General features: G+C 40.7%; 1 protein-coding gene across 5 annotated transcripts in view; it reads left to right on the top strand.

Annotated features, from left to right (window-relative positions):
• Nucleotides 1–21,806, top strand: part of PALM2 (paralemmin 2) — a 476,431-nt gene extending 454,625 nt beyond the window's left edge. For 3 of the 5 annotated variants that reach the window (XM_011954585.1, XM_011954586.1, XM_011954588.1), the window contains 2 exons: nt 2,029–2,130; nt 13,006–13,745. In XM_011954585.1, coding sequence (XP_011809975.1) covers nt 2,029–2,130; nt 13,006–13,745 — 842 coding nt within the window. Of the gene's footprint in view, nt 1–2,028; nt 2,131–13,005 lie in introns of all 5 variants that reach the window. The other 2 variants (XM_011954587.1, XM_011954589.1) reach the window with 2 other exon arrangements.
• The last annotated feature ends 1,288 nt before the right edge of the window (nt 21,807–23,094 follow it).

Here is a 23,094-nt window from a genome sequence, read left to right on the forward strand (position 1 = left end):
GTGAGACTCCGTCTCAAAAAAAAAAAAGAGAATCATGGAGGTGCAGTTCAACATGGAGAATAATGCGCAACTTCAGACATGTGACTACACTCACAGCCCCTGACTCAAATCCAAAACCATCTTCAGGGGGTCCCTGCAGGCTGCTTTCCAGCCATCTCCCAGCCTTGCAGTGAGGGGGGGCCTTCAACCATGTCTGCCTTATCCGGGATCCAAGCTCCGACACATACAAGGCATCTGAGATGGAAAGCAACTTAAGCCTCATTCCACCCTAAGTCCTGCCGTCCTAATCTTCCTTTCTCATTCCTTCTCCCCAAATGGCTAATATGGAAAAATCTTTTTTTTTTTTTTTTTTTTTGAGACGGAGTCTTACTCTGTTGCCCAGGCTGGAGTGCAGTGGCACAATCTTGGCTCACTGCAACCTCCGCCTCCTAGGTTCAAGTGATCCTCCTGCCTCAGCCCCTCTAGTAGCTGGGACTACAGGCATGTGCCACCGTGCCCAGCTAATTTTTGTATTTTTAGTAGAGACAGGGTTTTGCTGTGTTGGCCAGGATGGTCTTGAACTCCTGACTTCAGGTGATCCACCCGCCGTGGCCTTCCAAAGTGATGAGATTACAGGCATGAGCCACCGTGCCCAGCGAAAAATCTATTTTCTTAGATATACTCTACCTTTGCCTATGAACATAATGGTCTGATGTCAATACGTTCTGGACTGTTCAGACTCACTTGCAAGTCAGCAAAAGGTCTGGTTGGTCTAGAACTGAACTAAGCCTAGTCCAGTGTCTGTTTGCAATCCTCTTCAGCAAGAAATGAAAAAGAAAGCTGCTAGAATGGAAACAGTACGAGTGGGAATGCAGAGGAGGGGACAGTGGTGAGAAATGCGGAGGAGGCAGAGGCTATGGAACAGATTGGATACCAGGAGAGGGAAGAGTGAAGGGTGCTGCTGAGGATCCCAGGTGAACTGTGGTGCTCATGAGCCAAGATAGAGGGCAGGAGAAGCAGCAGTTGAGCAGAGATACAAGGTCCATTTTGCGCATGTTGAGTTTGAGGTGATTGTGGGATATTCAGTAGAGACATACAGTGAGCGGTTAGATGTAACCATTGATGACTGATGGACGTTCCAGGATTTTGTGATATGGTCGTGATGCAAGGAAGGAATCACACCTCATGGAGCCCAGCTTTCTGGAATCTTCCTGCTTTCACTTTCCCACTTCTCTCTGGGGTGTACCCAGATTCGTCTTGTCTCACCTCAGGGGTTTCCTCCTTTCCTCTGATACCTTGGCATGCTTGCTAATGTCCATGCTCCCCAGGTCTCACCTCCCTAAAGAGGCTTGTCGAGGTATTTGCCCAAGCAAAGCTGATGAGCTCCTTCTTTTGCACAGCAACATTCCCTGCAACTGGGCTAATGGTGGGCTCAAGGGGTGTTGTCATTTAGAATCTCAGGACTTTATATCTGAAACATCAGCCTGCAGTATTGAAAACATGAGATCAATTCTGAAGTCTGTTTATTTGTTGTAATGCATGTAAAGTTGGTCTTTTGAGTGAATCAGGCTCATAAAGCTATATTGCCAGTTCAGGGAATGAGCCCCATAATAATCAGACACAGAAAGCTTTATTTCCGGTTCAGAGAGTGGATCTGTTTTTCAGTACTGTTTAATGTACATTTCTAGTTTGATGTTTTCTATTTGGTCAATCCCACCAAGTTGATAATGGCTCCCACAAGCCCATCTCTGAATCTTCCCCCTGTCCCTGAACTCATTGTCCTCCTAGAATCTAGAGATTTCTGATGACTCTTCTGAAACATAGAGCCATCCTGGGGCTTGAGCTCTCTGGCCAGGATCCCTCCTGCCTCAGCTACTCTGCTGAATACCAGTCACTGGGCAAATGCTAGTCTTTGTTTACCCTGATCCTCCTGTTCAGTGGCCGCCTCAGCGGTCCATTATGTAGGGCAGACAAGCTGCTGTCTCGGCAGTGAACCCATTGGGCCTCCCAACACTGTGACTAATTGTATTCCCTGTTCTCTGCTACCAGATGCAGTAAATTACATTTCCTCCCAGCTTCCCGACCTGCCAATCCTCTGTTCACGAACTGCAGAACCATTACCTGGGCAGGACGGGACCAGCAGAGCGGCTGGTAAGTCCTGGGGACCTTTGGACACTAGGATGGTCCAAGGGGCTTGCATTTCACTGAGCTTTATTAATGAGATTAGTGCCCTGCTATCCTTACATAGGGGAACAGCCTCAGCCCAGCCTCAGACGCAGCCTTCACAGTGGCCACACAAGGCAGGCACCGGCCCCAGATGGGTAACTGAGTACCAAATGGGAAGGAGTTCTGAGGAAATCATATGGCATTTCACCTCCGACTTCGGGGGAGTCTTTCTTTGGTGTTTGTGGTCCTTATATCTGTGTTTATTCTCAAAGTTAATCTGTATTCTGCCTCCAGGGATTTTCATTTTCCTCATTGGAATTATACAAATTGAGAGAGCCATCCATGATGGAAGCTGGGTGGGAAATATTTTCAAAGCCTATGGTATCTTTACAGAATCCTTTGGCAGTTTAGCTATTTGTATATTATGAATACATATGTTCCTAAGTCTTCCCATTTCTGGAGTTATTTCTTAGCCACTGTGGTGTATTTGGGAGGAAAAGAAGCAATTTAAAGAACACATGTTTCTTGCTAATGTTTCTCACAATTGGAAATTTTACAAATAATACATTTATGAGTAAATTACATTTCCTCCCAGCTTCTGAGTGTTGAGTATAGGGAGAACCATGCTTTGCCCTGCTTAATGCAGACGTGCCTCAGAAATCAGAACTGGAAGGATGCAAACAATAAATCTCTACACCAGCGCTTATGATCTACACAGAAATGTGCTGAGGGCTGGGGGTTAAATGGAAAAATGAATTGCCCAAGGTTGCATGGTTAGTTACAACATAAGTGAATTCAAATATGAGTATCAGATTCTGCTTTGCATATTCTAGGTAAGTGTACGTTTAAAATAAATCACATAATGACAGATTTTATAAGCTAAAACAATCATGGATGTTTAAGCCAGAGGAAATATTTTATATAGGCCAACCTGAATATTTTATGAAGCAAAGAATCCCTCCTTATTTTAATACAAAAATAAAATAAAAGTCAAGTAAGAATTAACGTAGTTGTCATGTCCACTGGCTAATTGAAATATCTGTTGGGCATCTTGGTAAACAATTTAGCAGATTACTAAGTCCCTCCCCTCTGAATTGTATAGACTCACAGAGTCCTAGAGATGGATGGGACCGTCAGTGGTATCTGGTCAATCCAGAGCCAGTTCCATGTCTTCCTGGACAGTGACAGGATGGATAAACAGGAAACTGCAGCCTGCAGTTATGCTTCAAAGGACTCACTGGCAGTCACTTTAACACTGAACTCTTGAAGTACTCCAGGGTGCACTTCTGAGGTCAACTTAGGTAAAATGTGTTTAAGAGTCACACACATTCCCTCTGGTTATTAGAGACTTGGGTGTTGATGATTCCTGATAGCTGTGGGTAAACAACTTCTCGGGTCCTCTGCACAAATTCCTGCGCTTCAAAGGACACGGGATATGATCCAACATATGGATCAGCTCATGGGAGGGTAGGGACAGTGTATGAGAAATAATTTTAAGAGAGAGAAAAAGAATTTGAGCAGTGTGGGTAGTCAAAGAGTTTAAAGTTCAAGAGTAACACAAGAATGTGATTGTAGTGCTGTGTAAGTAGGAATGCACATTATTTCCACAACCCAGCTCCCTTTATCTTTGAAGATCCTGCAAAACGTAATGATTTTAAAAGCCAGTGCATTTGTAAAAGTATAATGTGATCAGAATCTTTTTAAAAGTAAGTTTACATATGTTTCTGTTGATGAGTTAAGAGTTAATTTGCGTAAATGCATCTGCTGTGGGATTACATATAAGTGGAGCTATGGAAGGAATTGTATTTGTTACCATGAACTCCTTTGTCCAGGCTGTTTAGGGAATGGGATGTTCAGATTCATGATCAATTGTGGTTAACAGTGACTACGCAGAGCATGTGTGGCTTACCAACCAAGGGTACTCACTAGAATTCTCCTAGATACAGTCCATCTTGCTTTAGGAATGTCCTTTTGGAAATTTATATAAGTTCAGGGACATTTTGACAAATGCCACTTGTCGTTACTAAGTAGTATAACAAATATCCTGGTTGTTTGGAGTTTGGAAGGTTTGGGACTCTGTATAAATGGGAATTTATTTAGAATCATAACTTTTCAGAATTAGGAGACATCTATTCCAATCCTTTATCCAAACATTGAATCCTTGACATAGCAGCCCTGTGAAGAGGTCCTCAAACCCTGGTCACACACCTCTGTGATCCAAGCTTAATCTTCCTCCAAGTTACCCATTCCATCTCTAGTTGGTTCTGACTATTGGGAAATTCTTCCTCTGATGGAACTATCATTTGTCTGCCTTCATCTTCCACCCACTTTTCCTTATCCTGCCCCCTGGAGCCTTTCAGAACACATCTAAATTCTAATTTCCCTTCAAGTGTTAGAAAATCACTGTTATTTCCTGTTTTTCCCAGATCCTCACTCTAAATCCCCTTCATGCTCACAGCCCCAGTCTCTCCAGCTGGTATTGAGATGATGAGATTGCCTTTAGACACTCTCCAGCATCCCCGTCCCTCCCATCTGAACGCTTGGTTGCTAGTCTACTTGATGTATCATGCTCAGAACTACCCAATGCCTCCTGAGCTAGGCTCCTCACCCCCAAAATAGAGCATCACGCTGCAGACCGTGTAGCTGACTTTGCTGGCAACACGGCCTTTCAGCTTCAGTTCTGAAAGGCCTCAAAGTCATTTCATGTGTGCCACGTCAGCCTTGCTCCCTTTATCCATAGCATTGTTGTTTCTGAATCCTTTCAGCTGAAATGTTCAGTCTGTTTCCCCTAGTTATACATATACTACTACACCTGCTCATACATAGAAGGACCTACAGAATTCTTTTGTTTTTTAATCTCAAAAGACAAAACTAAGGATGAGCTATGCACTTTTCTGTCCTTTGTAGATTTGCTATGACTATTAAATATCTTCTTGTTAGTTGTCTCTCAGGAATGTTTGGGGTTTCATGGAGGCACTGAGGAACCACAGCAGGAAGTCGGGGAGGGGAGTGATGTCATGGGATTTGACAGGGCTCTGACATTTCCTCCTATTTCAAACACGCGCAGTTCCTCCATCCTCGTGTTTACATATCGTGTTTCTGCATCAGATTTCACTTGAATCTAGGGCTTAACAAGTTTTGAAAGTAGAAAACCCTCTTCTCTATTGTTAGGGTCTTTGTAACTCATGATTATGGTATCCTCATAGCCTTACTTTGCTTCTCAGTTTACTACCCCCTCAAATCTGAAAAAACAATCTTTTAATATTTTTTGTCATCTCACTGCTAAAAATGTTGCATGTTGGAACCAAAGTCAGAGCCCTGTGGCACACCATTAGAGATCTCTTGGGCCTTGATAACCCTAAATCGACATCTTTGGAGTATGATCATGCAACCACTAACAAGTTAATTGTCTTAACACCCAAGGCACAAGTTTCTGTGTAGTCCACAGGACTATAAGGGATTTTGTGATGATCCAAATACGCTGGATCTTTTCAATGCAATTTGCCTATTCTTTCCAGAGACCTTGAACAAAAAAGAAAATGAGATTAATCTGCATAGTTTCTGCTTGATGAGCCCATGCTGGCTCTTGGTCATCTCTGTTCTTTGAAGATTAACTTTAGAATGTAGCTAGCCATGATGTCAAGCTCCTTCTATGTAGTTTAGCATCCCCTCATTCTCATTTTTGAAAATCAGACCTTTAAGTGTCAGCTTCCAGCAGCTTTCCTGGTGTTCAAGATTCTTGAGACACATTCAACAAGAGAACCGGGACCCTGATCCCAAAGTACTGACAGCCTTTATATCCCTGCAGTGCTTTATTATTTTCTAAGATTTTCTGCTCGTCTGGGCTTCACTTCCCTTTCTGCCACTTTCTTTCCGGCACTTTACAGGCTGAAAGCTTTCCTTCTTGACCAAAAATAGAAGAAAAATCAGACATAAGAAATTGGCTTTCCTTTATTATCTATCAACATCACAACCTTGCTGACTTAGTTTTGTTACTACTAAGGTGTCTTGGAAAAACAATTGATTCACAGACATTTTTGATCACTGTTTTTTTTGGGGGGAGTTACAATTTTTTATTGATACATAATAATTGTACATATTTATGGGGTACATGTGGTATTTTGATACATTCATACAATGTGTAATGGTCAAAAAAGGGTAGTGAGGTTATCCATCACCTCAAACATTTATCATTTCTTTGTGTTGAGAACATTCAAAAATCTTCTAGCTATTTTGAAGTAGACGATAAAGTATTGTTGGCTTTAGTCACCCTACTCTGCTATTGAACGTTATAACTTATTTCTTCTATCTAACTATATTTTTGAAGTTAGAGATTGCACTTTGGGATGAGAGGAAGAACCCAATCTAAATTAATTTCCTCGTTTTTATTGTCATTGACATCACAATAGCCATTTTTACATTTCCAGCCCAAAGAGAATATGTGAACACATATGTGTATGTATAACCATTTGCTCGAATTTCAGCTCGAAGAGATAAGACTACCCATATGTATGTTCATTTAACAAGTCAAGCTTGTGCATTGCTTGTCTATCACATGCCAGGTACAATTCAGCTCCTGGATGTTTCTTTTACTGAGATGACCCTGACCCCCCATGGATGACACTTACAATCTGCTTCCTTCCTACTGTACTTTACACATCACTGACTTGTGAACCACGCAGGTTCACAGCACCATAAAATATCAAAGTTGGATACTTTTCATTGTACAAATGAGAAAATGAAGCCCCAAAATGGGGTGTGAGCTGGACAGGAATTCCGATCCTATCTTTCTCCCTCCTCCCATCTCCCTGACTAATGACAGCGGAGCACGTGGTGCTTATATTTTGTATGTGGGCTCTCAGCCTGTCCCTCCTCCCGTAGTCACAGCGAGTGAAAGGAACTGAGCTGGGAAAAGCCTGAATCAATGATTGAACTTTCCATCCTCCTGGAATAGTCTTGTTTTATATGCTCTTGGACTGATGCTCAAATGTATTCATGTCCATTGCTCTTCCTGCCTTGCTTGTGTCCGTTACTCTTGTTCCCTCTTCTCTAGGCTCCCTACAGCCCTTACCGTTGCTTTCTCTCTGCCAAAGGTGAAGGCAGCTGGCAACATGGTCATGTGTAGGGCCAGGGGGATAAATTTGAATCAGGACCAAACATTCTGTGCTCCTCAGACCCATCTCTCTGGGCCCTGCAGAGCAATCACTTCTCTGCTGAAAACTCCCACCTTGGTTTTTAGGTGGGCACCTCCTCCAGAGTCCTCACACTCCACTCCGCACCTGGGTGTTTTCAGAACCTAGAGACTGGAATTCTCAACCTCCACTTAATGTCTGTACTCCTTCAGGGCATTTCCCTACTGATGAAAGAATTATTAGGGAGCAAGAACCAAGAAAACCAAATGCGGAGGCCCAAAATCAAAGTATCCGTGCAGTCATTCATCTGTATCCCTTTGAAGAAGCTAGCAACATTGGTTCTTATTCTTTTTAATAAAAAGAGCATATTAAAATAAAATAAAATAAGCTAATTTTTAAAAAGAGCATATTACTCAGCTGTCTCACTGGCTTCTTGGAAGGAGTAGCAAAAGTGTTTTATATACTCCGATCTCATTGTCATCAGTATATAAGGTTTGGAAATCAATAATTAAATACATAATTTAATAAAAGCATACTTCCAGATTTCAGCCAGCCTGTCAGTGAAACTTCCATTGAATTGTCTTCTATTTCTTGTCCTCCTTCTCCAGGTCCTTCATCCTGGAAAATTTCGAGAGGTTTCCTTCACATGCTTTTCTGTATGTCCATAAATGTTTCAAGATTTCTTTCAGGGCTCCCTCAACCCTCCACAGCACTCCCTCCTCATTTTTTTAATAAGATGAACAAAGGCACCCAGCCCTTTGACCCTCATCATTATACAAATTGTAGTGTACCTCTGACATGGAGAAGCTGGAGGGAAGACAGGGCAGGTTAGAGAGTATGCTTTGTGCTTTGTGGTTAGAGATGAAGGGATGATAAGCATGAGAGGCTGTTGGTATAAACTTTTGGTAGCAATAGGAAGTAGAAGAGTTTTTAAAATTGTGTGTATCAAAAATAAGACATTGCACTGAAAACGTCTTATTTTCCTACTGGTTCATATGTACTCTAGTTCATGCTTTTGAATATTATTGGCTGAGAACTGAAGCAAAATATAAGTGCTTACTCATAAAGACGACATTTAAACATTCACACCTCTTGCATGGCTTTCTAAAAGGCCTAGATAACATTCTTATATATGTATCCATGAAGACTAAATATTGCCTTTGGGTTAAGCCAGAGCTTCTCAAAGTGTTCACCATTGTTACCCTTACTGGAGGAAAGAGTGAATGCAGAAAGGAATGTAGAATCATACTCTTAAGTGTGATTTGTGGTTCCTCTGAAGCCTTATGTTTTATCTAGGAAAAAAATACATATGCATTTTGTGACATAACATGTCTAAGTTTATTTTATTATAAAATTATATTAAAATGCTTAAAATATTCTATGCTCATATTCTAGGAATATTGGAAGAATAGTGTACAACATGTAAATATAAATATGTAACCCTAATAAAACCATGTCACATGTGGTTCAGTCCCAGAGCCATGTCACATTTAAAGAAATACAGCTTAAAATGACACACGAAAAAACCATTAAGAAGGTGTTCTGTTCTTTAACTATTTCTCCGGAAGGATATTAAAAGGGACCTTGGCCGGGTGCTGTAGCTCATGCCTGTAATCTCAGCATTTTGGGAGGCTGAGGAGGGTGGATCACTTGAGGTCAGGAGTCTGAGACTAGCCTGGTCAACATGGTGAAACCCCATCTCTACTAAAAATAAAAAAATTAGCCAGGCATGGTGGCATATGCCTGTAATCCCAGCTACGTGGGAGGCTGAGGCAGGAGAATTGCTTGAACCCGGGAGGCAGAGGTTGCAGTGAGCCAAGGTCGCACCACTGCACTTCAGCCTGGGTGACAGAGTAAGACTCTGTCTCAAAAAATAATAAATAAATAAATAAATAGGACCTAATTTATATCTGCACTAAGCAAAACTTCTCATATTCGCTTTTCTTTCCTCCACATATCACCTGCTCTGAAACATCATTTACCACCACAGAATACTCCTTCTCTATCCGTATTTCATGGTTTTTACTCTCTCTCCCACTAAACTCCTTTCTCATCAGTGTATATGTGGATATACTTAACCTTTCCAGCAAAGAACTTTTCATCATCCTCTCTCCTTTCTTCCAGTCTCTGATTCTAGAACAGGCAAAGATTAAAATGAGAGAAAATTGGACCAACAATGATCCCAGCATTCTCATTGGGTGGGCAGAGGGATAGGGACATCTGTAAACATCCCCATGGTAATAATTTGTATTTTTATCCTATCACATATAGATATAAAAATAGAAATATTTTGTTCCATATTCTGTATTGATTGCAGGCCAATGTGTGGATTTGTTCACAGATTACTGAATGTTTGCAGAATAATTATTGTACCTACAAACTAACAATTATTACTTTCCTTATTTATAACTATGTCCCACGAGTGTGTCCATAGTGATAAGATATAATATTCTAACCCCAGACTGTGCTTTTTAAAATAAGTGTAATATTTCAAGAGCAGGCTTTTGGAGTCCATGCAAATTTTAAATACCTATTCTATTCCTCTGATGGTACATTTTGTGAGAAATCAGGAACTAACTGAGATAAATGTTTATTTGGATACACTGTCATTGTGTGTGCCCATGCACCTCTATGACAAATATTGGTTGGCCTCCCATTGTGTCACTTGAAGAAACTTGAGATCTTTACGCTGAACAAGTGAAACTTTCAAAATGGATCTGATGAAAACCAAACATGGGATTTTGTTTCATAATCTTTTTAGTTAAGTGTTAACCAGGAACAGATTGTATCTTATTATGCAAGCAGATGGAACAATATCATCGCTGTTATTATTTCAAACAAGTTCAAACATTAATTACTGTGTGTACTGTTTCATTGGTGTCATATTATACCAAGTATTTGTTACTAGATTACAACAATCATATTAGACTCTTGAATTATTAGCCTTTGTTTCACAGATGTGTATATTAGGTACCTACTATACAAATGACTCTAAGGTAGGTGCTGACAGGGAGGGGCGTCATGGATAGGTGTTGGACAAGAAACTAACCCTCAAAAGATCCTAAAAATCTATGAAGCTGATGAAACATTCCCACAAATAATTATACAGCTGAGTGGTAATTGTTAAGAGCCTTCAGAGAAGTTTAGAAAAAGTATTGAGAAAATTTTAAGAAGAGAGGGATAACTTAGAGATGGAAAGATCAAAGAAAGTGTATGGAAGAGGGGGCAGTTAACTTTGGCATTAATCAATGGGTTATATTTGGATATGTAGAAACTCAAAACGAAGACATTTCAGGAGAAGGGAATCTTTTTTTTTTTTGAGACGGAGTCTCGCTCTGTCACCCAGGCTGAAGTGCAGTGGCGCCATCTCGGCCCACTGCAAGCTCCGCCTCCCGGGTTTACGCCATTCTCCTGCCTCAGCCTCCCGAGTAGCTGGTACTACAGGCGCCCGCCATCTCGCCTGGCTAGTTTTTTGTATTTTTTATATAGAGACGGGGTTTCACCGTGTAGGCCAGGATGGTCTCGATCTCCTGACCTCGTGATCCACCCGTCTCGGCCTCCCAAAGTGCTGGGATTACAGGCTTGAGCCACCGCGCCCGGCCAGGAGAAGGGAATCTTAACAAAAGCAGGAGATATTTAGGTCTGGGGTGGTGTTATTTGGTTGTGCTAAAGGGAAAACGAGCACTAGAACATATGGTTGAAAAGAGAGTTTGGATCTTCTTAACACAGGGAACTTATTCAGAAAGAGGTAGGGACTCAAGACAATGATAAGCAGACATCGGCTAGATCTCTAGGAGTCTGGAGGAGCAAAAGGAGGCTATCTAGGCAGAGGGACAGCAGGCACACGGATGAGCAGCCGTGGGAGGAAGTTGAGTGTCCTGGGAATAGTGAGAAGTTGTTATGGCCACAATGTGTAAAGAATGAGAGAGCCCGCAAGACAAGGCTAGAAAGGAAGGTTGCAAACACATCCTGAAGGGAACTATATGCCATGCTGGGGAGTTTGGTGTTTATTTTCTAAAGACACAAGAAACCAACAAAGGGTTTATGACTCAAGTAACTGTGGGCAGGATGGAGCACAGGCTGTCAGGGGTTGGCAAAATTTTTGTATAAATGGCCAGATTTTAACTATTTTAGACTTTGTGGACCATATAGTCTTTGTCGCACATTTGTTGTTTTCTTTCTCTTTTCTCTTTCCTTCCTCCATCTTTTCCTCCTTTTCTCCTCCTCCTCCTTCTTCTTTTTTTTTTTTTTTTTTTTTTAAATAAATACAACCCTTTACAAATGTAAAACCACTCTTAGCTCCTTTGGCCATACAGAAACAGGGTCAGGCTGTCTTTGGCCCTCTGGCCACAGTTTGCAGTCTCCTGGACTAGAGCAAAAAGACAGAAGTGTTAGGTAAAATAAAAAACAAGGCTGTTGTGCAGAGAGCAGAGGAGGGCCTTGGTGATAGAAATGGTGGTGAGGAGATGGATGAGATATATCTGAAGTAGAATTATTTACTGTCAGTGAGTGTTTGGCTGTAAGAAAGTAGGAAGAAAAGAACAAGTCAGACGTGATTCTCAGGCCTCTGGCTTGAGAGACTAGGTAGCAGTGCTGCTGTTATTTGGCACGGAGACTGTGGAATAGTTTTGACAGAAGAAGCTGGAGTCAGTTTGGAAGCTGCTGGGTTTGATGGGTTCATGGCACATCCAGATAAAGGGCACCTGGAGCCTGGTGGCTCTGTGGGCCTGGTGCACAGTTTCTTCCCATCCGGGAAGCCTATGAGGAACCAGTTTGGAAGTATGAGGTGTCACAAGAGTCTATAGGACAGGAAAGAGCTGTCCTTAGCAACCCCAGACTGGCAGCAAGATTTGGGATGAATTAAAAAGGACACAAGACTGAGAGGCAGGGGCAAGGGGAGGGGGAGACGAGGTAGGAAGCTCTTCCAACAATCTAGGGAAGAGGAATTGAATGTCTTACATTGAGTAGTAGCAATGGAACAAAAAGAAGACAACAGATGGGAAAGCTATTATAGGCAGCAGGACTTGGCACTCTGTGCATGGAAGATGAAAGAGGCCTTCTGCGATCATTGTCTTCAAATTCCAGTGTCCTATTGTGATGTTACTTCTGTCTTGTGCTTTTCTTAGTTCTTATGTTAGGTACCTAGCTTAGTAACTGAAGTAGTCACCGGGCACATAGTATGAATGCTCTCATGCCTTTTCAATTGTTGAAAATATTCTATTGTATAGTACAGTGGAGGATAGCCATTTCCCACCTTCAAAAACCTTTGTGGAAATGTAGAGAAAATGAAAACACTTGATGAAAGAGGTTTTTTTATTTATTTAAAATTTTGGAACTGGAACACATTTAAACCAAGGGTTTATAAATTGTCTGTCAGCTGGGGAAGCCCTCAGTCAAGGTAATTTGCATGTTGCCAGCCTCCCTGAAATTCTTCACGCCAAGATCTAAAGTCTCTTGTGCCCTTATTTTAGCAGATCTTCCTTAAATGTGTGAGTGCCATTGAGATATAGCAACTGTGCATCTGTCTTCCCAGTGCATTAAACTGCTGTGTTAAAATACAGATATAACCACCTTTGTTTACAGTGCGCACCTCACTCTAACACTCAAGATGCTTGGCAGTTAGAATAGAAAGGGCACAAAATCTTTTTTTTTTGTCTGTTTGGCAATTAACCATTCACTGGCTTTTTTTGTTGTAACATGCACTTCCTTTCTCTTGTTTTCATTCAAGCTGTGTACGCCATGGAAATTAATGTGGAGAAAGACAAACAAACAGGAGAGACCAAGATTCTCTCTACATCTACCATTGGCCCAGAGGGGGTTCATCAGAAAGGAGTCAAAGTCTATGATGATGGTACCAAAGTAGTGTATGAGGTGCACTCAGGAGGCACCGTAGTAGAAAATGGAGTGCACAAATTAAGCGCAAAGGATGTAGAAGAGCTTATTCAGAAGGCTGGACAATCAAGCTTAGGAGGAGGGCACGTGTCTGAAAGGACTGTGATTGCAGATGGGAGTCTCAGCCATCCCAAGGAACACATGCTTTGCAAAGAAGCCAAGTTAGAAATGGTACATAAGTCTAGGAAAGACCATTCTTCTGGGAACCCAGGGCAGCAGGCCCAAGCCCCCAGCGCTGCAGGGCCAGATGCAAACTTGGATCAGCCAGTCACCATGATTTTTATGGGCTACCAAAATATCGAGGATGAAGAGGAGACGAAAAAGGTGCTAGGCTATGATGAAACCATCAAGGCAGAATTGGTCCTCATTGATGAAGATGATGAGAAGTCATTGAGGGAGAAGACAGTGACGGACGTGTCCACTATTGACGGGAACGCGGCTGAGCTTGTGTCCGGGAGGCCAGTCTCAGACACCACAGAGCCCTCATCCCCAGAAGGGAAGGAAGAGAGCCTAGCCACAGAGCCAGCCCCAGGTACCCAAAAGAAAAAGCGCTGTCAATGCTGTGTTGTCATGTGACCACTTCTTTCTTCTCCTTTCTTCTGGGCAGCCTGTACTCTCCATCACTCACGTAGACCTCACTGTACCACTAACTGCAATACTGTGAACTGGAAGCAAACACCTGCCTTGCCTTGCAGTTGGATTGCTTTGATCTCTCTCATTTTTTTCCTTTTCCTCACCTGAGAGACAACGTGCATGTGTGTGCTTCATTCTCTCCAAGAACTTGCTTTTCCTCTAAACCTTTCCTTGTGTCTTCAAGAGTGAATCACTTCCTTCCTGCTCGATTGGAATGGACTCTTCGTATCAGCCAGTGATATGGTAGCCTTAACTCACTTGACTGGAATTGAACCCATTGGCACTGGGGGTTTCATTTTGTAGTGTGTTCCTGTAACGTAGTCACACACTGCCGTGTCCCTGGTTTCTCACTTGCCGCCTTTGCTGTGGATCTTTGTTTTTATATCTTGTGTGGCAAAATGCTGTTGGCTCTAGCCGGTTGCTAGTGTAGCCAAAAGTGGACCTTACTTAGTCTGTCTGATCTAGGGTGATGCTTTTTGCTGCCTTACATAAGCTTCCAGATTACAGTATTGTGCATTTGTGACTTTCTTTCTGTTAAAACTGAAATGAAGTCGATGTAGAAGAACCCAGAGCTTGTCACAGCTGAAATGTAGGGACTGATTCCATAACCTGCCCATCAGCAGTTGTCTCTCTTTCTATGGTTTAACCGATGAACCCTTTATATAAGAAGCACCATTTAAAAATTTCTAAGGACATGAAACAAACGTTGTTTGAAGCATCAGTAGCAATTGATCTCCAAACATAGGCAAATTCACAAGCCTTGTTTCTATTCTCTAAAAAAAATGTAAATTTTTATATTGTTTCTTTTTTCATGGACATTTTCTTGTCATGTTAATCTATTTTCAATGAGGGGATCATCTTGAGAAGTATCTTTGCAGTGACCATATTTTTAAAACAGTCTTTCCGACATACAGTGGTTGCCATGATGCTCCCACTTCATCATGGATGGTGCTGTAATGCTTTAACTGTTCATCTTATGCCCGTTTGATTACAAAGCCTTGCATCTGTACTCTTTTCTTTCTGGCCCCATGAGAAAGAAAATGTTTTAGGTAACTTCAACTTGTAGGTTTATCTGCCCTTCAAAAAAAAAAAAACTTAAAAAAACTTTTAAAAATTAAGAAAGACCTGTCTTCTCAATGTTAAACACTTAATTTCATAACAAATATTGAGTGGCACATAGCTGAGCTTATTAGGGCATTGTTTTTGTTTTTAGCTTCTGGAAATTCCAGAAGAGCAAAGAATATTTTTTATCTAGAACATAATGAACAGTTTTTGAAATACCTTCTCAGCACTCCCCCAAAGCAAAAAGCCACAAATGTAGTAAAACCAAAGGGAAACAATTTAATAAAGTAACAATAATATAGTAATGAAATAAAGATATAACATAACTGGTTTTAATAAGAGTTATCTTAACTTTATTTGCCCAAACATTTATAGCATTGTTATGAATTATTCATAAAATTATGTCCCATAGTATACAGTTTTGAAAAAACATATGATATACTACATCAAGTCTAACTTCTGTGGAAAGTAGATCAGAAAAAAATAAGATAGTCTTGAGAGAATTTTATTATAGAAGCTGTCTAATTTGACCTATTTTGATTGCTCAGTGCTAAATCTATTTTTTTTTAATTTCCTGGCTTGAAATTATATTTACTTCAATAGGAAAGGTAAAAATATCCATTTTTACTTTTCAAAGTTAATTTTCTGAAATAATTGCATTTTAATGAGCACAAAATGGGTCGCTTTATTATACTTATTTTGTTTACACCTATATGTAAACAGAAAAAGTTAAAGAAGAGAAAAATAAAGGAGCTAAGTTCTGCTATTGTAGATTATTTCATCCAAGGCTTGGTTTTGAATAACTGAGGGAAATATCTCTAAATCTCAAGTTCATCAGAACAGCTGCAATGGAATAAAACTGCTCTTTTATCGAGAAACCTGGTTTGGATGCCTATAAATTACGCTACTCTCAGCTTCATTTTCCTGAGTACATGGTCATTGAAGCATCATTTAGACATCACATAAAATGGCCTGCAGATAAACCTGTTTACATAGAGGGAGAAAACAGTTTCTACGTCTTGGACAATCTGTTATTTTAATGATTTACTTAAGAAAGGAACAATCTAAAAGTTTACCATAGCTTATCTTTTTTACTCACTTGGGGATTCAAGCTATTCAATGTGAGTTTTAAAAATGTAAGCACAGTTAGTGAGTGAAATGGTAGAATGTAGAAACCTTGAGCTTGCTGGTTGATAAACAGAATCGATCTTCCGGAACAGATGATTCCCTGAAGGGACCTACCCTTGCCTAAGTGAACTAGTTATTCATAAAGAAAATGATCTGCACACATCTTACTACAACACTACACACAAGAACTAAAAGATTAATGATTATCTGTATTCTCTTCACTAATTACTATTATGGGGGGATAATGATTAGCAAATTATATGAATTCGAGTTCTCTCACTACTTTTATTAGTGAAGTTTATGATTTAATGGACTTTGAAGTAAGATGTGTTACCTTTATTCAAGCTATTTGTAGCCACAGTAAATGAAGGTGTGTTTGAATATGGCATATATATTTGCATATATTCCATCATTTTCCTGTCATAATGGGGGATTCAGGCTTAGCCAGTACTTCTACGGGATGAGACCTAAAATCTCACCTATAGCAGCAAGTAACTACCCTTCGTGATGATAGTGTACATGGAGCTGTGATTGTGAACATGCTGCCTTTCCTGCTGCCATTGGCATTCTCTCTGTAAATTTTATCATGCGTGGTATCACACTCTCCAAAAATGCAGGGTATTTGGTTACATAACCAGACTAATGAAAGAATCAGTAATGAAACTGCAAAACCACGATCTTTTTTGAGCTAATGTTTAGTTGGGCTTTCCTTTAAAATCATATAATCAGGCCGGGTGCAGTGGCTCACACCTGTAATCTCAGCACTTTGGGAGGCTGAGGCGGATGGATCACCTGAGGTTGGGAGTTTGAGACCAGCCTGACCAACATGGAAAAACCCCGTCTCTACTAAAAAAAAAAAAAAAATTAGCCAGGCGTGATGGTGCATGCCTATAATCCCAGCTACTCGGGAGGCTGAGGCAGGAGAAATGCTTGAACCTGGGAGGCGGAGGTTGCGATGAGCCGAGATGTGCCATTGCACTCCAGCCTGGGCAACAAAAGCGAAACTCCTTCTCAAAAAATAAACAAATAAATAAATAAATAATCAGTTCCCTTTAAATAGAAAGAGGAGATAAAAAATAAAAGGAGGGGTATCTCATTTGTATATAAATAGATTTTCAATGACATTTAATGAAAGATTCTTTAATGGTTAAAATGATAAAGATTAATTCTACATATCTTGAAAAATCTTAATGACTTCTGTATTCTTGACTTCTTAAAAATATTTTCTTTCTTTTAGTGTGCAATAAGACAAACTAAGGGGAATTTTTTCAGCTTGTATCTCTTTTACCCATATTATTTTCCTTACATGAGCAAAGAAATAATAATTGCCTCTAAAACTGATTTGACAATGTCTAGTGACATCATTTAATATTGGTGATAGGGAGGAAGAGAAGGTAGGGAATGCCCTTATGGCCAAACCTAAAACACAGTTTCCTTGAGCCTTCTGAGCAATCTTAGAATTATTCAAAACTTTCAGGAAACTCAAATTCTATTAATTTGATTTGGTTCCTTTCTGAAATGTTAATAGACATGTATTTGCTTAAAATGTCTACCTATTCCATTTAATTTCCTGCTGATAAATGTATTTTATCTACAAGCAAGTAGAATATTTTGTTTTGGTTAGAGTCAAGTTTTTATAAAAGAAGGGGAAGTATATAAAGAGAATTTCCTAGAGATACAATATCATCTCTGGAGCAAAATGTTGAGGCCAAGTGTAAAAACAGACTATTTCTCTTTACTTCCTGCAGAATTTCATTTCAAGGGACTACAGCACACCCTTGAAAATTACCATTTATTTAATGCCAGTTGAACCAATGGTAGCAAAAGAGGAGGGAGGGAACATGGTCACAGAGACAAAATCTAACTACTATATCAGGTCTTCCTTTGTAAGAAATATTAGCCCTGTCAATATAAAACGCAGATGAACATAGACAGAATAAGCATCGAGGACTTTTTATTATTGACTTGAAATCTAGAAGCTCAGTCATCTCTGTTCATCCCTGGACCCACTGGAGAGTTTTACTCACTAACAGGTCCTTTTCTGGAAGAAATAATCTCATCTCCTACAATATTAGTTTACAATAAAAATCATTCCAAAGCGAGCCATTTCACATTGTATTTTTGCCATATGCACATTTGCTATTGAAACCACAGATTCTCGGCATATGTAAGACATAGGTGTTTCAGAAACTTCATAAATACACGATCTTTCAGGTGCTCCTCAATTTCTTAATCAAGGTATATTGAACTCCAGTGATTAGGATAGAACCTGAAAACATCCTTTGTTCTATTGGCTAGTACACCACAGCAAGAGCACAGAGTTATTTGTATAATAAAACAACTTAAGTAACGAGGAAGATGGGATGTTTGATTCCTGCTACCACCAGTTCACTTCACAAAGGCCTTCTTCTGGTATTACCAGGAAAACTTTCCTGCATTTTCTAGGGAAAAAGAAAAGTCGTTTATTAGGAGCACAATGCAGATATGTATCTGTGTTTTCATAGCTTCAGCAAACTTCTTAATAAAATTCCCATTTCAACAAAAACCAAAATACTGATTGTTTGAATGTAGAAAGGTATAGAATAAAGACTACATCCTGAAAGTCGCAAAGGGGAATTTTACCAGGGCTCCTTCGACCAGCGCTCCCCGCATAATTTTTATATAACTTAAGTAAGCCTCTGCTTCCCCTCTCCCTTCTAGTCTACCATAAGAAGGTCGGAACTGTCGCACAAAAGAACTTGCTTTCAATATGAAAATATAATCTGTAATTTTGGGGACTGCAGACTTTCTGCATCAAAGATCTGGACAGCCTTAACTTTTATAAAAATAACTTTTCAATGTTCTCTTTTACTAACCAGGAAAACAAGATGTTTTCTGAAATTAATGACTTTTTCTATTTTGTGTCTGTTTTCTAAGTTTTTACAGGTTGAGGTATAAAGGGTTGTCTTCTCCTCATATTGCCTCTTCATAATCACCTGGGGCTATTTTTTGCCAGTCACTGCATTTTTACAAAGAAATAAAATAAAAAGTATATCTCACAAATCACAAAATTCTCCCTAGACTTCAGATAGTCCTTCTGGAGTGAAAGAATAGAAATACAGAAAGAAAAGAATTACAGGGTGGCTTTCTTTTTATTTTCCTATGGTTAATGTACTGTATGGTATATATGTTTACAGAATGTATCTGCCTTGTGATGTTAACAAAATGAATGACAAAAAAATAGTACTGATGTGCCATTTGACAGTTTGCCTTAGCATCACTGTTTATGTTCTTCTTTTCTGTCCTTTAAAAAAAAAACGCAGGTTGTATTCCAAAGCTGTATTAACACAACATTCTCTTCCCCACTCCTACCCAGCCTTCTTCAGAGCTGTGAATTTCATTACAGGAGCATTGAGGCAGAACCTTGCAGGTGTGGTCCAAAGAGGCTAAAGTGGGCATAGGTTGGGATTTACTTCTGCCCGTCTACCAACCAAACGCGTATCTGTGTTCTCATGCAAGCCTGCAAAATCACACCCTGCCTTTCAGGGAGACAGGCCACATGGAGCGCATGACCTCTTGCAGTCATCTCCTCACAGTCCTTCCCACTGTGAGAGAAGGAAACTTGCAGACACCCAACTGGGTCTGGGAGCATATTTTTAAGCACAGCTGGCATTGCTTGAAAAAGCAAGAGAGATGGACTCAAATTCTATAATTGAGCCATGACTGAGGAATGTGCCCATTCGTTATAGTCTAAGATGAGTAGGATGATATGGGTGGGAATAGGAGTGGCTGTAGAAATGGAATATTTTACATTTATGTATTTTTTTAAGGAATAGTATTTTTATAATGAAATCTATATGCATTATGGAGCTTGAGTTTGAAAACACCCTTGATTGACTGAGCTATTTCTTCATTCCATTAAAGGTAACATTCTGGGGAGTCCTATAGCACTAGGCCAAGCCTTGGGGGCATGAACAAAGGGCCTGTCACTTGGCCTTGCACTGCCATTACATGAGATCCAGTGTTTCCAAATAGGCGTTGGTTGGAAGATCGAGCTTTCTACACCTGCCATTAGGTAGATTAGATAGATGACTTGACAGCTCTGTGGGCTACACCTTTGATAATATATAATAATCTTTGGGAAAGAGATAGCTATTTTAAATGCAAGCAAAGCCCAGAAACTATCAACGTCCAAATCTTTCACATATTTAAGGAGTAATTGCCACATTTGAGGTTAAGGGACCACTCACTCTGGTGCATTTGAGAAATATATATGAAACAGTGAGTCAGAGCCCTCTGACCATCTTCAGTCTATACATAAGCAGATAAACCACCAACATAAATCTTACAGGAGCCAGACGTGGTGGCTCATGCCTGTAATCCCAGCATTCTGGGAGGCCAAGGCAGGAGTGTGAGCCTAGAAGTTCAAGATCAGCCTAGGCAACATGGTGAGACCATGTTATTTAGTCTCTACTAAAAAATACAAAAATCAGCCAGCATGGTGGCGCACACCTGTAGTCCCAGCTACTTGTGAGACTGAGGCAGGAGGATCGCTTGAGCCCAGGAGGTGGAGGCTGCAGGGGGCCGAGATCTCGCCACTCCATTCCAGCCTGGGCAACAGAGCAAGACTCTGTCTCAAAAAAAAAAAAACAAAAAACAAAAAACAATTATCAGATATTATTGGTCTTCTACATAACACAGGGCTGCACCATATTTTTAGAGTTAAGTAGATACAGGAAAAGATTGTCTTTATCCACAAAGGAGATTCTGAATTTTTAGAGTTCCTGAATATCTTCCCCCAAGTTTCTGTCAAATTCCTGAAGTCCCATCCCTATCACACTCAGTTTCCTGAAGCTCTTCCCCAACACCTGCTCCTCTGTATGGCAGACAGAGTTGTCATGTCTCAGAAACTAATCACCACTCTTGTGAGACTCTCTTCCCAAGCATGATCCTTCCTCAGGATGAGGCCTTTTTCTACTACCCAAGAGATCAAGACCCTTTTTCTAACAAGACAAGGTTATATCTACTCCATTTTCAAGAGAAATAACCCCTCTGGTTCCCGTGCAAATCATTTAAATTCCTTCATCACCAGAATCTCTCCAACAGGCCCAACTCCAGCCCAGCTGTGAACATTGCTGTCATGGAGACAACTGCAAAAATGAAAGAACTATGCAATTGCCTGAAGGTGCTAATGGAGAGCCAGTTTACTCTAATCTCTTATTACTAAGGAACCTCTTGGTTTCGAGATTAAGTGGGCAGGGAGACATCCAGTCACTTAGTTTTGCAATGACAGGTCTCGATATACACACAGGCCACCAGGCAATGCCTGATCCGAACTATTCTGTATGTAGCTCCAGCTCCAATTCTGTGATGTCCTATTCTGGCAGGTGGGAAGAGTTCTATTCTTTGCAGGTTCTGGAACATTCTTTCCTCCTCTCAAGCTCCTGACTTAGGAGAGTCAAAATCATACAGGGGTTCCAGAAAATGTTGTGTCTGATGCAGCTTTTCAGTGAATGTAGGTTGTTGGTGAAATTTTCAGCTTTAGCACCTCACTCGGGATGAGTGACGTCTCTGTAAATACTTTCATTTGTGGTTGGTTGGTGGGGGTGGGGGTGGGAGCCTGTCGTGCTTACTCTGAATTAGCTTACTGGGCTAGCTGCTGTACTGTGTAACCTGAAGTGTACTTTGACTGTTCTGTTTCCTTCAGATGAAAAACAAAATAAAAACTGACTTCAGAAAAGACACTGCCAGCGACAGCTGATGCTGTACTTGTAGCTTCTCTCTGTTCCTCTGTACAGTATTAATAGACAATAAACTGCCTTTTCACTGCATCTACCTCTGTGTGTCTGTGCCCTGATTCTTTCCCCTTCTCACCTGCCACTAGCAGACTTCAGGCCAGACTGTGTTGGGAGCACCTTCTGCTGTTCACTAAAACCAAACACTAACCCAGTGCCTCTCAAACTCCAGCGTGCTTCAGAATCACCCAGGGGTACCTGTTAACAATGTGGAAGCTTAGTCGCACCTCTGGAACTCAGATTCCGATTCCCAGGTGGGGCCCAGTAGCGTGCATTTGTAATAATGTCTCCAGGTGATTCTGATGCATTGGTACCTGAACCACCGGTTTGGATGCCCCTTGGTGGGAATCCTCATGGCCCACCTGTTGTAGCTGGTTTCTACACTAATCCAATCTCCCAACATGTCCTCCCTCTAACCCCCTTTGCACGTCTCTCTCCACACCTGTCATCCTTTTCTTGTTCCTTGCAAACCCCCAGCAGCAGCCCAGACCATGACCAAACTTGGGCTGCCCCTTAGGCTAAGTGACAGGGTTCATCTGGTGCAGTCTCCTGTTTAAGAGCATCTTAAGACACATGGGGACTTTGTTTCTCTTGGTCACCTCTCTTCACTTGGAACAGGGTCAGCAAAATTTTTCAATAAATGGCCAGATAGTTTTGGCTTTGTGGGCCAAATGATCTGTTACAACCACTCAGCTCTGCTGCAAAGCAGCCATACATGACATTTAAATGAATGAGTGTGGCCATGTTCCAATAAACTTTATTTACAAAAACAAAGACTGGGTCCGATTTGGCTTATGGGCTTATAATTTGCCAACCTCTGGCCTCAAACAGGGCCTGGTCCATAGTAAGTGCTCAAAAAATGTTTCAAAAAAATTATCGCATGAAAGAATGAATGAAGAGTAGATGTGATGCCTACCACCTGCAGAGCTGTCACAGAAAATGGTTTTCTTTGAGGATATTAAGTAAATGAATCAGTTGGGAGTTCTCATCTGGTTGGGTTCCATGGTAGATTTTTTTAATGTCTTTATGCATGGAGGGTAACTTTAAAGATGGAAATATGAATGGTGTTTTATAGATTGCGCAAACTGCCAGGTTAAGATTGACAGGAGTTTCAACCAATAGAAAGTGGAGGAAATGCAAGAACATCTTGTCCTCGTCAAAAGTGCTGGGGATACCAGAACTGGGTGCTCCCTATGTACATAAGTGTTTAGTGCAGTTGTTTGTGGAGCTGTGTTTTGTCAGATTCATCTTACACAGTGAATGGCAGGGCTTTCTTTACATTATTCTCTTTGTTAATTGAAATACTTTTTAATGTGTAGGCATGTAGG

Source organism: Colobus angolensis, unplaced genomic scaffold (genome assembly GCF_000951035.1).
Source record: "Colobus angolensis palliatus isolate OR3802 unplaced genomic scaffold, Cang.pa_1.0 Scaffold386, whole genome shotgun sequence".
In the NCBI taxonomy this organism is placed as follows: Eukaryota; Metazoa; Chordata; class Mammalia; order Primates; family Cercopithecidae; genus Colobus; species Colobus angolensis.